Source organism: Phocoena phocoena, chromosome 5 (genome assembly GCF_963924675.1).
Source record: "Phocoena phocoena chromosome 5, mPhoPho1.1, whole genome shotgun sequence".
Taxonomy (NCBI): Eukaryota; Metazoa; Chordata; class Mammalia; order Artiodactyla; family Phocoenidae; genus Phocoena; species Phocoena phocoena.
The window spans coordinates 105,833,369-105,849,509 of record NC_089223.1 but is presented as its reverse complement, the minus strand read 5'-3'; the positions used below and the strand labels follow the sequence as shown (position 1 = coordinate 105,849,509).

The 16,141-nt window shown below is 36.2% G+C and overlaps 1 protein-coding gene across 2 annotated transcripts in view; it reads right to left on the bottom strand.

Moving 5' to 3' along the window:
• GSTCD (glutathione S-transferase C-terminal domain containing) overlaps positions 1–16,141 on the bottom strand; it is a 124,937-nt gene that overhangs the window by 25,953 nt on the left and 82,843 nt on the right. For both annotated transcript variants that reach the window (XM_065877885.1, XM_065877886.1), the window contains exons 5-7: positions 5,898–6,013; positions 5,693–5,737; positions 3,363–3,491 (exon numbers count right to left, since the gene is read on the bottom strand). In XM_065877885.1, coding sequence (XP_065733957.1) covers positions 3,363–3,491; positions 5,693–5,737; positions 5,898–6,013 — 290 coding nt within the window. The remainder of the gene's footprint in view (positions 1–3,362; positions 3,492–5,692; positions 5,738–5,897; positions 6,014–16,141) is intronic.

Genomic DNA, 16,141 nt, shown 5'->3' with positions numbered 1-16,141 from the left:
TTTTGGAGATTAATCCTTTGTCAGTTGCTTCATTTGCAAATATTTTCTCCCATTCTGAGGGTTGTCTTTTGGTCTTGATTATGGTTTCCTTTGCTGTGCAAAAGCTTTGAAGTTTCATTAGGTCCCATTTGTTTATTTTTGTTTTTATTTCCATTACTCTAGGAGGTGGGTCAGAAAGGATCTTGCTGTGATTTATGTCATAGAGTGTTCTTCCTATGTTTTCCTCTAAGAGTTTGATAGTTTCTGGCCTTACATTTAGGTCTTTAATCCATTTTGAGCTTATTTTTGTGTATGGTGTTAGGGAGTGATCTAATCTCATACTTTTACATGTACCTGTCCAGTTTTCCCAGCACCATTTATTGAAGAGGCTGTCCTTTCTCCACTGTACATTCCTGCCTCCTTTATCAAAGATAAGGTGTCCATATGTGCATGGGTTTATCTCTGGGCTTTCTATCCTGTTCCACTGATCTATCTTTCTGTTTTTGTGCCAGTACCATACTGTCTTGATTACTGTTGCTTTGTAGTATAGTCTGAAGTCAGGGAGCCTGATTCCTCCAGCTCCTTTTTTCGTTCTCAAAATTGCTTTGGCTATTCGGGGTCTTTTGTGTTTCCATACAAATTGCGAAATTTTTTGTTCTAGTTCTGTGAAAAATGCCAGTGGTAGTTTAATAGGGATTGCATTGAATCTGTAGATTGCTTTGGGTAGTAGAGTCATTTTCACAATGTTGATTCTTCCCATCCAAGAACATGGTATATCTCTCCATCTATTTGTATCATCTTTAATTTCTTTCATCAGTGTCTTATAATTTTCTGCATACAGGTCTTTCGTATCCTTAGGTAGGTTTATTCCTAGATATTTTATTCGTTTTGTTGCAATGGTAAATGGGAGTGTTTTCTTGATTTCACTTTCAGATTTTTCATCATTAGTATATAGGAATGCCAGAGATTTCTGTGCATTAATTTTGTATCCTGCTACTTTACCAAATTCATTGATTAGCTCTAGTAGTTTTCTGGTAGCATCTTTAGGATTCTCTATGTATAGTATCATGTCATCTGCAAACAGTGACAGCTTTACTTCTTCTTTTCCGATGTGGATTCCTTTTATTTCCTTTTCTTCTCTGATTGCTGTGGCTAAAACTTCCAAAACTATGTTGAATAAGAGTGGTGAGAGTGGGCAACCTTGTCTTGTTCCTGATCTTAGTGGAAATGCTTTCAGTTTTTCACCATTGAGGATGATGTTTGCTGTGGGCTTGTCATATATGGCCTTTATTATGTTGAGGAAAGTTCCCTCTATGCCCACTTTCTGGAGGGTTTTTATCATAAATGGGTGTTGAATTTTGTCAAAAGCTTTCTCTGCATCTATTGAGATGATCATATGGTTTTTCTCCTTCAATTTGTTAATATGGTTTATCACATTGATAGATTTGCGTATATTGAAGAATCCTTGCATTCCTGGAATAAACCCCACTTGATCATGGTGTATGATCCTTTTAATGTGCTGTTGGATTCTGTTTGCTAGTATTTTGTTGAGGATTTTTGCATCTATGTTCATCAGTGATATTGGCCTGTAGTTTTCTTTCTTTGTGACATCCTTGTCTGGTTTTGGTATCAAGGTGATGGTGGCCTCGTAGAAGGAATTTGGGAGTGTTCCTCCCTCTGCTATATTTTGGAAGAGTTCGAGAAGGATAGGTGTTAGCTCTTCTCTAAACGTTTGATAGAATTCACCTGTGAAGCCATCTGGTCCTGGGCTTTTGTTTGTTGGAAGATTTTTAATCACACTTTCAATTTCAGTGCTTGTGATTGGTCTGTTCATATTTTCTATTTCTTCCTGATTCAGTCTTGGCAGGTTGTGCATTTCTAAGAATTTGTCCATTTCTTCCAGATTGTCCATTTTATTGGCATAGAGTTGCTTGTAGTAATCTCTCATGATTTTTTTTATTTCATTTGAGACTGTGTTGGAAATTTACATGGTGTTTCTTCTCTCTTGAAACATCTCTCACGCTGTCACCGGGTCCCCGCAGCCAGCGTCGCTTCGCGCTCCCTCCGGGTCGCTGCTACCGGCGCCACGGCGGTCCTACCGCTACCGCCGCCGCCGCCGCTCCGGCTGGCTTACACGCCTGACTCTGGGCCCAAACTGTATACTTTTTAGGCTATAAAAATAACAATAAACCCCACAAATTTGCAGTAGTTGGTATTTAAGAAATGAATTTCATTGGACAAAAATTGTAAGTACTACAAAAGGTCTGAACTTCTGAGACTGGACAAGAATTCCACCTAGACAAGCCCACTGTATATGTTATATGAACATATACAGTTGGGAATGCAAATTAGCACAACCTACCTAGAAAGTGATTAGGCAAAGGTATCAAAACTCTTAAGTGATGCATAAGATACACATAATAGTAACAATTACATTATAATAACAACAAAAAAGAAATATGATTAATGAGTAAAGTATTTTTGACAATTTCAGGTAAAGCAGGACCTATGTAGTATGACCTCAACAATGTTAACATTTGTGTAAACGTGCATTTGTTTGTGTGCATAAATACATAAAGACTAAAGGGTTTTGACAGTATTTATCTCTCACTAGCAGAAATACTGGTGACTCTTCTTTATATTATTATGTAGTTTTCTATATTAAGCACTTAGTCCTATAAAAATAAGCAAAAATTATTTAAAACAGATACAAGAGCAGCAGCAATGTTAACATCTTAATGAAACTCAAATTCCACCAGAGCATACAACCCTGGGTTTAAGTGAACTGGCAGAATCACTTTATCTTCGGTCTTTTTAGTAGTATCAAACAGTAACAATTTGATCTGAAGGTTTCAGAAACATCACCAATATACTTTCTGTCTATTGGAAACTTAAAATACATGTAGATATTAAATCCTTGCTAAAGAAAGTATTATCTAAAAGCAACTCTAGTACTTACAGGCTGTTAACAAGCTAATTGTCCTATTATATTCTCTGTTTTTCTCTTCTTTCATTAACTTCTAAAAATGTAAAATAAACCAAGAGAAGTCACCTTCATTAGAATTCATTTACTCATTCAATTATTAACTATTTTTAAGTACTTGCTATGTGCCAAACAATGTTTTAGGCACTGGAGATTCTGCAGTGAAGAAAATAAAATTCTTGTCTGGTAGAGGAACAAATATTATCTCTACCATGTAATGATGATATGCTGTGAATGACGAAATATTCATTAATAGGCTAGGCTTTACAGACAGTAGAAAACAAAAGTTATAAATTTCTTGTTTAGCAAAGAAAATAAAATTATCACCTTTATTTACTCTAAGACATATTATTATTCTTATTTAGTTAATTAAAGAAATTGAAATTGCTTGATTACTTACCCCAATATTAAATGTCCCTGTAAAATACTCCATATTTGCTTGAATGAACCAAATGTTGCTTAACCCTAGTTCGTCACTTCTCTTCTTAGCACGAATTAATGATAATTCCTTGTTTTCTATTAATGTAACCTAGATTGTACCCAGGAAACAACAGTATATTCAGTAACATAATTCAGACATTAGGGCAAAGTATTATTACTGTGTTTACTAGCTTTAATAATGTAGATCATATTATATTGATCCTTATCCTATGCCAGGAAGTAGGCCAGATAATATAGTACAAAAATGAGGGCTTCCCTGGTGGCATAGTGGTTGGGAGTCCGCCTGCTGAGGCAGGGGATGCGGGTTTGTGTCCCGGTCCGGGAAGATCCCACATGCTGCGGAGCGGCTGGGCCCATGGGCCATGGCTGCTGGGCCTGCGCGTCCGGAGCCTGTGCTCCGCATTGGGAGAGGCCACAACAGTGAGAGGCCAGTGTACCGCAAAAAAAAAAAAAAAAAAAGAACAAGGTCCTTGAACTCTTGAAGCTCCTAGATATAGTGATATAAGTGAAACAGGCAATTATAATACAGTGAGTGGTAAGTGTTTAATGAAATACATATAATGTGTTATCAGAGCATGCAGACTAAGGGAGGTTTTAGTCATTTAATGTGAAAGAGTAACATATTAACTGAGGCCTGAAGAGTGAATAGAAATCAGCTGCGGGAATAAAGGTGTGTTTCTAGCAGAGAGAGAAACATGTATGAAGGCCCAAGGTAAGAAAGATACGGTGTATTTGAAGAACTGAAAAAACTGGTATAGCTGGGGTACAGTGTGTGATGGTGATGGTGGAGGTAGGGAGACAGGGTGTGGGATGTAGGAATCAGGCTGGAGAGGTAACAGGAGCCAGATCATGTGCAATGAAAGGAGGTCTGGTTGCTGCAATGCATAGTATGGACTAGTGGGGGAGAGGCAGAAGGCAGGGCAACCAGTTCAGAATTTCTAACAGTAATCCAGGCCAAGGAAGGTGGAAGACCATCACTGGTTTAGATGGAGAAAAGTGGGCAGCAAAGTTGAGTCACTTTCATCACTATCATTCCTAGTTTGGTCCTTATTTTGTCCTTATGCTTGTCTTTGTGGAAAAATCCTGGATCCCTTTGTATAAAAAGCCTGACAGAGGACACTTGGGGTCAAAGGTTTTCCAGGCTTTATTCTAGTCAAGATTTCCCTTTTCCAGTTTCAACATTTCTAAGTTTCCAGAGCTGTTGGGAAGGGTAAAAAAGACACCATATCCCTGCCTGACTCTACATCTCCAGGATTCTGCTCTATGAGCTTTATTCCTCTTACTCCAACCATGAAATTGTTTTTCTTAGTGATGAAATGAACATCTGCCTGTTTCTCCCAGTATTCCTCATTTATTTTGCTCTTTATTTTCTAAGAAAGATAAAGAAAAATACTCTCTACTCTCTATCATTCTGCTACATATCATTCTGGCTAGTCTATGAGTTCTTCCACATTTTTTCTTCTGAGAATAATCACTTTAATTATTTTGTAATTTCCGGAGAGCTCACAAACAAAGGATCTGCCCCGGTTCAATCATCAGATTCTAGACTTCTATGCTGAAAGATGGTCACTGTGAGGAAATGATTTAATATGACAGAAGACTAAAAGCAGCACACACTTCTAACAAATGGTGGCAACAATCGTATAAATTATGGTACATTTACTTAAAAACATATTATGCAGTCACATTTTAAGTGATATTTTAATGATGATATTTGAAACTATTTGCAATAGCGAAAAACATTTATGATATAAGATTGAGTGAAAGCAGGTGACTGAAATTGTACTTGAATTTTTAGAATTTGCAGCAATAAGCATCCTCATGAACAATGACAAAAAGAACATGGGGAGAAATGCATTTGGTGGATCAGTTGGTAGATTTGCGGTTTCTTTTTCTTTAAAAAATGTTGTTACAATTCTGATACAATGAATAAAAATCAAGCTACCAAAGAATATGCTCAACAAGTTTCAGAGCCTAGTATTTCCAGTATAAAACTATATTGACAATTAAACTGGCTTCATCATTAATTATTTTATTTGAGTGGAATAATTATTTCTTTTAAAAATTATTTAAAAATACAGCCCTTTTATAAAAAATAAAAAATGTAGTGGTCCTACTTACTCTTCTTCCCTATGATTCTGAATCTTAGAAGTTTAGTTCAAAGAAATATAAAATGCCTGTGCCACATATTTGACCTGGGTGAATGATTATAAACTCAAGGAGGAGGAAAAAGCCAGACTCAGCTAACTGAATTGTGTAGTTTCCTTTCGTCTATTATTCAGACTTTACCTGGCATGACGGCAGCATGTGAGCAAGGACAATCCCAACATGGCCCTGAAAAAGGAAAAAAAAGAAACAAGTTAACTTTGGTCTCTAAGGCTTTTGTTTATTCTGAGACAATAATCTTGCCAAATAAAAACATGACCTTTAATGTAGTATAGTAAAGCCACATTGTCTTGGAAAGGCTAAAGAGAATAAAGGAGATATAGAATACCCCACCGCTGCAGAAATCCACAATTCTGTCACCAGGTTTGGCCTGATTTGTCACCACATAAACAAGGTTGTTTAACTGTTGCTGCTTCCTCAAAGCTCGATCACTGGACATTTTACCTGGGAAAGACAAGAGATGAAGACAATGACACGTTATATGTTGTAGGGGACTGAGATGGCACTCGTGGACTAGACTAGCAGCCTACAGGAAGAGCGGTACAGATATAAGTGGATTACACATTCCATGTAATCCTCCACGAGAGGATTAGAGAACTGGAACCCAGAGGTGAACTCTATTTTGCTTCTTTTTACTTTTATTCCTACCCAACTTTTCTTTCAAGAGTCATTAACAGGAAATCTATGAAAAAATGTCTTTGAAGGAGAGGAAACAATAAGTGAAACATTAACTCCAGGGTCATAAAGTGTTCAATAAATGTTTACTGGATGAATAAAAATTAACAGTAATAATCTCTTCCCTCTATCCCTCTCAGAGACATAGTGTAAAGATTACCTAATTTCAGCACATTGCTTAAATCGCTTTGGAGAAAAGAGACCTATAATAATAAAAACATTTTTATTATTTAACTGGCACATCCGTGATCTCTTAATTCTTCTAGTTAGGACACTTGGAACACTTGGAACATAGGTGTCACATTGTTTAAAATATATCAATGGTTATTATATTTAGAAATAAATTAGATTTTCTTATTTCTGCTTTGAAACTTCCTTTCCTCATGAGTGTGTCAGACACAGAAACTTAATGCAATTAGGGATTGAGGACAGGGCATTTCCAAGTACAAAATGCCTTGGGCCTAGCAGCATGAAAACATCCTTACTTTTCTTTCAAAAGCTACTAGTCAAGTCCACTAAAATATCTTCAGAAGAATGCATAAAATTATTTGTTTTTACATATTTCAAATGCACTGTTCATAAGAGCAAGATTAAGAAAATGTAAGACAGTAGCTCCCAGTGATATAGATAAAAGAAAAAACCCAGATAATCTTTTTGGCTTGATCAAAAATTATTTAGATACAAAGTTTCCCCACTCCATTTTCACAGAAAAATTGCATGGATTTTTTTCTTTTCTGTTTTCCTTCTTTCTTACGTTACTAAAATTAAAACACTGGGAAACTTTTAGGAAAAAATAGAAAATGTGGATTTAAAAAGATCTATATGAGAGAAGAAGTCCATTATCTCATAATTCATAGGTAATATTTCTGTATATATGTACTTCCAGCTATCCCATAAGTTCATAATTTTCTAGATGGCATAGGAAACATTATAATATAAATCTTTCTGTGCCCATGAATTTGTTTCTACAAGTTTTAATGGCTGCATAGTATTTTATTAACTATCTATACACAACTTATTTAACCAATTTCCTATTGTAACAATGCGGTCATCATCATACAACTGAATCATTGTGTGTGTTCTTAATTATTTAGCATCGCCTAATGTGAATTTCAAACATGAAAAGCATTTAAATCAATCGTTTGGTGATTTCATTTGTGAAGTCAGTTTCATGTAGCTTTAAAAAAATTATTTTCATTTTTCTCTCATAATATAATGGCAAAATATTTAAACAGAGTTAGTGAAAGCCCTTGTGATCCCACCTTCAGTGGATAGCCACTCCTAAGAGGTTTTATTATGACAATTTTCAAACACAAGGCAAAGTTGAAAGAATTAAGATTCAGTGAATAGCTCTATACCCTCCACCTAGATTCTACCATTAGCAACTTACTAGACTTGGTTTATCACACGTCTATCTATCTATCCATCCCTCTATCCATTCAGTCATAAATCCACCTAATTATTTATTTTTATTATGGCAGTGCAGTTTTGATTTGGAGGAAGAAGAATAAGAACAAGGAAGGGGAGGAAGAAGGGGAGGATCAGAAGGCAAAAAGGAAAAGTACTTTTGAGGCCTTTGGGAGAGCGAGTCACAAATGCTGCTATTAAATGGAGCCACCACGAGGCAAGAAATGAGCACAAGCATTTTAGACTGCTCTGTTTGTGGATTTCTTAACAGATCTTAGACAAAGAATTTTCATAAAACAAAGTCAAAAGAAATTATCTTTTGTTAAGAACAAGGAGATAAGAAAATAAAATTTATTTAATGGAATATCTAATAGTAAGTTCTGTACTGTACTTCTATTAGATATTTAGAATGACCTAACTTTCTTAGGTCTGTTTCAAAAGCAAATGTTGATGAAGATCTTTTTTTCTTGCTAAGCCTGCCTCTTTGCATATGAAGAATCTGTGCTTAAATGAAGGTTGAAGGCAAAGAGGTACCTTTCAGGTTTGTGTTTAAATAGAGAGACTATTAAGGTGCCCATAATATTCACAGGTTGGGCTAAAAATACACTAGCATGATGCCTCAGTGCTTTATGGAAAAACTGCCTCTAATGAAGCATTCCTCCTCACCATTCTAGTTTTATAAGTGAGTAGGGTCTTAAACACATCGAACAAGGTAATAAAGTGTTATTTTGAGACACCACATTCATTTAAAAACCAAATCCTACTTTCTATTTATATCCAACATTCTTGTGCCTGACACTATTTACAAGCATAAAAATGTTTACATATTTATTTATTGATTTATTTTTGGCTGTGTTGGGTCTTTGTTGCTGTGCGTGGACTTTCTCTAGTTGTGGTGAGCGGGGGCTACTCTTCGTCGCGGTGCGCGGGCTTTTCATTGTTGTGGCTTCTCTTGTTTTGAAGCACGGGCTCTAGGCGCGGGCTTCAGTAGTTGTTGTACACAGGCTCAGTAGTTGTGGCTCATGGGCTCTTGAGCGCAGGCTCAGCAGTTGTGGTGCACGGGCTTAATTGCCCGGCGGCATGTGAGATCTTCCTGGACCAGGGATTGAACCTGTCTTCCCTGCATTGGCAGGTGGATTCTTAACCACTGTGCCACCAGGGAAGTCCCTATATTTTTAACTTGACTAAAAACGATGGTTCTTTAGGTGTCATCATGGAAAAACAAAACCCAAGAATCAAATGTTTTAATACAAATGATCTTATTTGTCCTGCAATGTAATCCTCCTACAGTGGAGTCTTCTCCTTGTCTAATTCAAGTTAGAAGGAACCTGATTAGACAACTTCAATGTTGTTTGCATTACCCAAAAAGAGTACAAGAAAAAGTAAAGGAGACAATTTTTAAACTAAGGGAGAGCCATATTAGGACATCTGCATCTTTGGTCAGTTCAAAGCATCAAAAAAAGCAGAAAAAAAAAAAAAAGCCATGGATGGAAAATGTGCACATGTGCAGCCAGGACACCTGTTCAGTCTAGTAAATTGTGCTTAAGATCAGGCAGCTCTTAATTTACTCTTTCTTAGTCTGAAGCAACAAAGTACCTTGAATATTATAATATACTGGTAAAAGGAAAGTGGTTGGGTGCTTGGATACATATTAGACTTTATTTGCTGTTTTGTTTTCCAAGTATTTCTTTGAGATGTAGTATACCACCCACATTCTGTGAATTTTTAAAAAATATAATTAAATATGGAGACAAAGAAAAGGGCTAAAACTAATAGTTCAGAGATTTTTTTTTTTTTGCGGTACGCGGGCCTCTCACTGTTGTGGCCTCTCCCGTTGCGGAGCACAGGCTCCAGACACGCAGGCTCAGCGGCCATGGCTCACGGGCCCAGCCGCTCCGCGGCATGTGGGATCTTCCTGGGCCAGGGCACAAACCTGTGTCCCCTGCATCGGCAGGCGGACTCTCAACCACTGTGCCACCAGGGAAGCCTGGTTCAGAGATGTTTAAAATATGTTTTTCTTTGAAAAGCTATAAAACCAAGAGAGCAAGAATAAATTTCTTCAACAGTGATGGGTGCAGTACAGAGGTGGTAGAGAAGGTGTGAGACAATTGAATACACAAGGTGGCACCGATAGAACCTTTGGCAGGTGAGAAGGAAGGTGACAAACACAACTTTTAATGTTTTTAAGAGGCCTGATTAACAACATTAAGACAAGCTGATGAATGGTCACTTATCATGTTTCATAGGGCAATGGACAGTGAAGGCCAAGCTCCACCTTCAGGGTAGCTATGGTTTTCATGCTTGGAACCGTCACTAAGCTCCTACTATATGCCCAGTACTTGTCCAGGTACCGAGGACACAACTCAAAGTGAATAAGACGGTCCCTGTCCTTCAGGAGCTAAGAAGGTATCTAAGAAGACAGTATGGGTGTTCATTATGTGCAAAGGTATGTGCACTGCAGATAAAGAACTAACTAAGACATCACAGAGGATTTTGCAGAGATGTGTGGGGCATTTCAGCTGAGTCTTTAAGGAGGAACAGAAACTTGCCAGGTAGAATGGCAGGGAAAGCATGATATGATATGGCATACTTAGGGAGAAAATGCAATTAGCTCACTTGTGCTTGAAAATGAGGATCAATGGGAAAGTGGTAGAGCATAAGATAGAACTGAAAATTTGTCAGGGACAGATGGGAAATGGCATTGCTTGTTATCTTGCCTCTCTGTGCCGTACAGAAAACATGGCCTTGCTTTAATACTTAATATGTATGCTTAGAGCTCCTTAGAGACAAGTTCTCTTTGAATAGACAGCTCTGTTATTTTTACATTATTCCATACGAAAGATGCTCTTTTATATTGCTAGCCTGCATCATTTTTATTCTGGATAGAGTATATCCCCAAATTAGATAGAATTATTCATAAAATTATGTGGAGCATTCAACCTCAACTGATGCTAATGTCATTAAATGATTTAATTAAGAAAATGGAATTGAATAAATTGAGCTCATTGAATCATTTTGAGCTCTGCTGTTCTAGACGAGAAAGCCTTTGGTCTCCTTATTGGATTGTCCTTCCCACTCTCCTTCCCAGGCTCCTCCCCCCATGGCAGTCCCTGAAATGCTGTGCTCACCAGGTTCTGTCTCTGTGCCATAGCTCATCACTGAGTGTGATTTTCTTGAGTATATTACTAAAGTCCCTTCCAAAACTGCCTAGGAAAATACCTGTCCTTGCTTAAAATACCTTTAAAGGCTTAAAGGTATTTAAGCCTTTATGCCTTATGAAAAAAGTCCTGACTTCTTGGCAAAGGCCTTTAATGATCTGCGCCCTGTTAATTTGCTGACCTTACCTTCTGCTACTTTCATAATATATCCCCTGTGTTCCAGCTGGTGGAACGTGGCTGGTGAGTCAAGTTGCTTTATGAATTTGTTCTCTTCGCTTGAAACCTATTCCTCACTCCTGGCTACACTGACATGTATTCCTTTTGTAATAAGTTTTTTTTTTTTTTTAAAGACAAAAGAGACAAATGTTACTTTTTCAAACTATTTATTATATTTCCTGTTATTATTAACTACTGAAGAAGTTTTCTTATTATAAAATGATTTACCTAGGCATTATTCATTATACCAACTACCCAAAAAGGACCGTTAGCGGAAATTGCTTCTGTGTGCATGAAACAGATACAGATGATTTTTCCTGGAACTACATAAACTTGGGCCCAATTAAATGGATAGAGTATTAGGAGACTGATAGGCATATAACAGGTGCTTAATAAAAGTTTAATGAATGAAATTTCTCTGTAATTATGACTTAGCATTTCAAGGCAGTAAGTTAACTTTTGCACATATTAAGTATGAAAACAAATTCAACTGTATTTGAAAATATACTGTATTGAAATAGAAAAGGAAGTCAACTATGAAACAATTTTAAAACTGGGGATGGAAAAGCTTCCAAAAACTTTAATGAGGGAATAAGAAAGCTGCCCTTTAAAGCTATACCAAAAACTAGAACAGCGTAAATAAAATTTCTAAAGAAACTCCTAAGAAGCATGAAACTAAGCGGCAACATAAAGTTTACATTTTAGGTTAGGGCAACCTCATTTTAAATTTTGGAAATGACTTGTTGGAAATACTGAAAATTTAGAATAGTTGGAATTTACATTTTTTAAAGCCAGTTGCAGGCTAGCATCACTAATCCTCTTAGCCATACTGACCCCAGAGTGACAATACTCTTGCAACAGTGGATACCTTTTCCCTCTCTCCCCCATCCCCAGCCCATTCACACATCCTACAGTGCAGTCTATGAAATCAGTAATACTGTAACAGTGCGATGGCATTTTCACTCTGATAGTTTTGTTATAGATATTATGAGTTGTCAATAATTATCAATTAGAAATTCAAAATTCAAAAGAAGCCAATTTATTCTTCTCTAAATTGAGGAATACTGACCTCATAAAATATCTTTATCAATCAATCATTCAACCAACAAATCAACCAACTAACTTGACCTACACAGAACTGTTCTAGACAATGTTAGGGTCACAAAGATGTCTATCGCTTGATTTCTGTCCTTAATGAATTTACACCTAATTTAAAACAGTACAAAAACATTATATATGACCTTAGAAGATGTATTTTACTAACCACATTGTACAGTATTTTTAATGACATTTTAACAGCCCTAACTTACAAGAATCCATACTTCTTTCCTTAAAGCTTCTAAAATGATTGATAATTGTTTATATAATGCTCTGCAGTTTATTAAGCACTTGCACATTTGATACATCATCTAACCTCAATATTTTCAGGTTGCTAGGTGGACAACCTGTTCCTTGTCTTACAAATGAGGACACAGCACTGAAGAGGTTGCTCAAACTTAGCATTTGTTTAAAGACACAGCTGGTAGTCAGTGAACATGGGACTCTAACCAAGGATTTCTAACTTTAGGTTCAGTCTTCTTTGCAATATGGTCTGCCATTTCTTAAGTTGATGACTTTGTGATTTCAGAATTTCAGTGTTGGTCCTTTTTTTCTTTTACCTGTTCAAGGAAACGAGGTACTTTCTAGCAGGGAAATGAGGGATATCCCTAGCAATTATATCAGGGAAAAAAAGTGAATTCTTCAGAATCAGTCATAAAATGCATTTTATTTCAGTTTTCCTCTAAATAAAATTTCCAAAAGCAGGCTTACCAGTAAAAAGGATCAATTTAAGTTCTGAACTTCAATATTTTGGAATATATCACTAAGGCATTATCTGCAGGTCTCATAAGTCACTCTGTTTAATGAATTGAACTTCGAGTGTCACCCTTTCCAGAAAAAGACCATTTCCTCACCTTGGAACTGTAGCAACCTTTTAAAAAATTTTATAGAAAAGTGATATGGGGAGGTTGAGCCATCAATTTGTTGCAAAATCGGATTATCCAGGAGGAAAAACTGAAAATAGACTGGGATGATCTTTCTCGTTATAGTACTGCAGGTGCTGACAAATATAGCATGCACCTTCACCCTTCCATATCTAATTCCAGGGCATCTTTTAAAAAAACAATAACTACAAGTACTTAGGCAAGATGCACAGTTGAGGAACAATAGTTGAAGAAAGTATAGCCACATTATTTGCCAAATCAAAACTTCTGTTTTGTTTATAAAAGAACTTAGATACACTGAATAGTGGAAAATTTAAAACTTGTTATTCCTGCTATTTTTTTTCTCTAAGATGAATAAAACATTTTGACTTCAGAATACCAGACACCAGAGTTAATTGAACACATATATTTTCATTTCATTCAAATGCTATTTATACCACACAAAGTAATTGTTTCTTTGCCCTGGAATTTAGTTAAAAAAACATTTCACAATATCTTCCAACTTGCCCACAAGACCAAATTGAAATGCTTTAGAACCAAAAAAGTTAACTCTAGAAAATAGGTATTTATTTCTTCTCCCTCTTTTTTTTGGAGGCTTAAGTTAACAACAGTAAGGTATTTTAATAGTTTCATTAACTTTTGAGATCATTCAAGTAATCCTCAATTTGAGTTCTAATTTGATGTGTTTCACTGTATTTCGGTTAAATGATAGTAGCCTGCAATGGTGAGTGTTAACTTTCCTGGAGTCTAGTGATTTTCTAAAAATCACTTCTCTTATATACATAGTATTCTAATTTCTACTATGATATGACCCATAGGTTTTCTTGTTTGATTTTTTTCATATATTTTATTTTGATTAAAAAAATGAAAATGAATATATCTAAGGTGACATGGCTCCATATTCTTTTATAATATTAATACTATATTAATATACAGTATTCCCATCAAGAGATGGCATCTGTGTCTGTTCCCTTTAATTGAGCTCTATGACCACTTGACCAGTGTAATATAGAAGAAAGACTGTGCCCATTTCTGGTAGCTTCCATGTCCTATCTTTTGAGACACTTGCTCTTGGACAGTACCATGCTTTAGAAAGCCAAGCCTCCCCAGCTGATGCTGTATGAACAAACAAGCTTTCCCACCAAGTCTTACCTAAGTTGAAGATTTGTGAATAAAATAGATAATTGTTATTTAAATGCACTAAGTTTTGTGGTGCATTTATGCAGCTATAGATCATCTGAACAACATCTTAAATTGGGCTTGTAAGGATTATCATCACTGAATAGTATTTATTAAGTCATCTACCTATACATGGAATGGTTCTGGATACTATGACAATAGCCAAAATAGAAAATAGTTATTATACCTAAGAGTTAACAGCTCAAGGCAGTAGTATTCATTGCAAGTTACAGAGGGACTCCTCTACAAACCTGAAAGGCAGTCTTGAATTGCAACCCTACTATTCTTTTTCTCTTTCTAATGGTCCTAAACCTCATGAGCCTAACTGTAAAGACTGTTGGGATCTCAGCAGCAAGGGATGGTTGAAAGAAAAGGATTATGGTAACTAACCCAGGTATAGGCATGGGTAGGGATGGGGACCGTGACCCAAATAGGTGTTGCACATGTGGGTGGCAGGGCTTATACTAAATCATAAGAGATGACAGATCTAAAAGAACAAGGCTGCACTGAAACTGCACCATTTGGGAGGTTGGAGTTTACTGATATACGGACACACAGAGCAGGGTAAGACAGGTATTGACCTTTTTTTTCCTAAACTGGAATTTTGTATCTTCCTCCCATTCTCTGGTTCTTTCATTATAACCTCTACAGAGTAGTTTATTAATTTAGCAAAAGTTTTTAAGCACTCATTATATGTCTAGCCCTGATCAAGGAGCTAGGACACCATGGTGAACAAGGGAGATTCTTATATGTCAGAGAAGGGAGTTTGACATCAAACAATTAAATCAAGTGATAAATGATATGCAGAAAATTAAAATAGAATGATGTGGTTGAAATTGACTTGGTGAATATTTTAGATTAGGTGGTCAGGAAAAGCCTTACTGAGCAAGCAACAAAACTGAGATCTGAATGACAAGAATCCGGTCACGGGAAACAGGAGGAAAGACACTCCATATAAAGAGAACTGCTGAGGTAGTCATCAGGTGGAGAGGAGCTAAAGAATGTTTGAGGAAGATAATTATAATTTTTTATATATATATTTATCCTTATCACTAATATATAAATAAAGTCACTGAATGGATATCCTTATTTGCTGGTATTAGCACAACTGAAGGATTATTATGTGCTAAGCATGTTTCATTTATTGTTTCAATCTTTTGTCATGAGGTTGGTACTGTTACTTCATTGTCAGATGAATAAATTTGAAAAAAAAAAAAAGGTAACTTGCCTTGGTCACATGGTTACTCCATGCTAAAGCCAGGGTTTGAATCTCGCCAGTCTCAGTCCAGGACCTGTGCGCCTATCCACCACGCCAGCAATCACAAATCTGTATTAGTAAAATTTTTTTGAATAGGACACAAATATATATGGGACTACCAATTTGTCTGTTAAATATTTGTCTGTTAAAGTTTACTGTCTTTTTTAGAAAAAACAAATAGAACTTTTCTCTATTTTAGTATATACTATGCTGTTTCCTCTGTGTGGTATAGATATGTGTTTCATCTGTATTTCGACAGCAGAGAAATTTTCATCATTATCAAATATCATTCTTTTGTATTTTGGTAATATACTTAATTCTAATCCCAAAATCAGCATGAAAGGCATGCTAAAGTCAACTTTTCAGGGAACTGTCATGCAATGAGAGTGCTGGAGTTGAATCATATGTGCATAAATGGCTTTGACATAGTAAAAAAAAGTAGTTCAGGACTTATCTGGGTAGTTACTGTATATTCAGGGCAAGTGCTCCTTTTGGTCACAACCAAAGTTCAATAAATATGAATACTTCCATATCTTCATTGCTTAGACTTTTAAGTGCAAAAGTAATGGTCAATAGCAAATTAAAAACTATAGTGTGTGAGTATGCACAAATGTACATAACAAAAACCAACCAACCAACCAACCAAATGGCCAAAATAATCACAGCATTCTTGGCATTTACTTGGTAAAGGAATGCT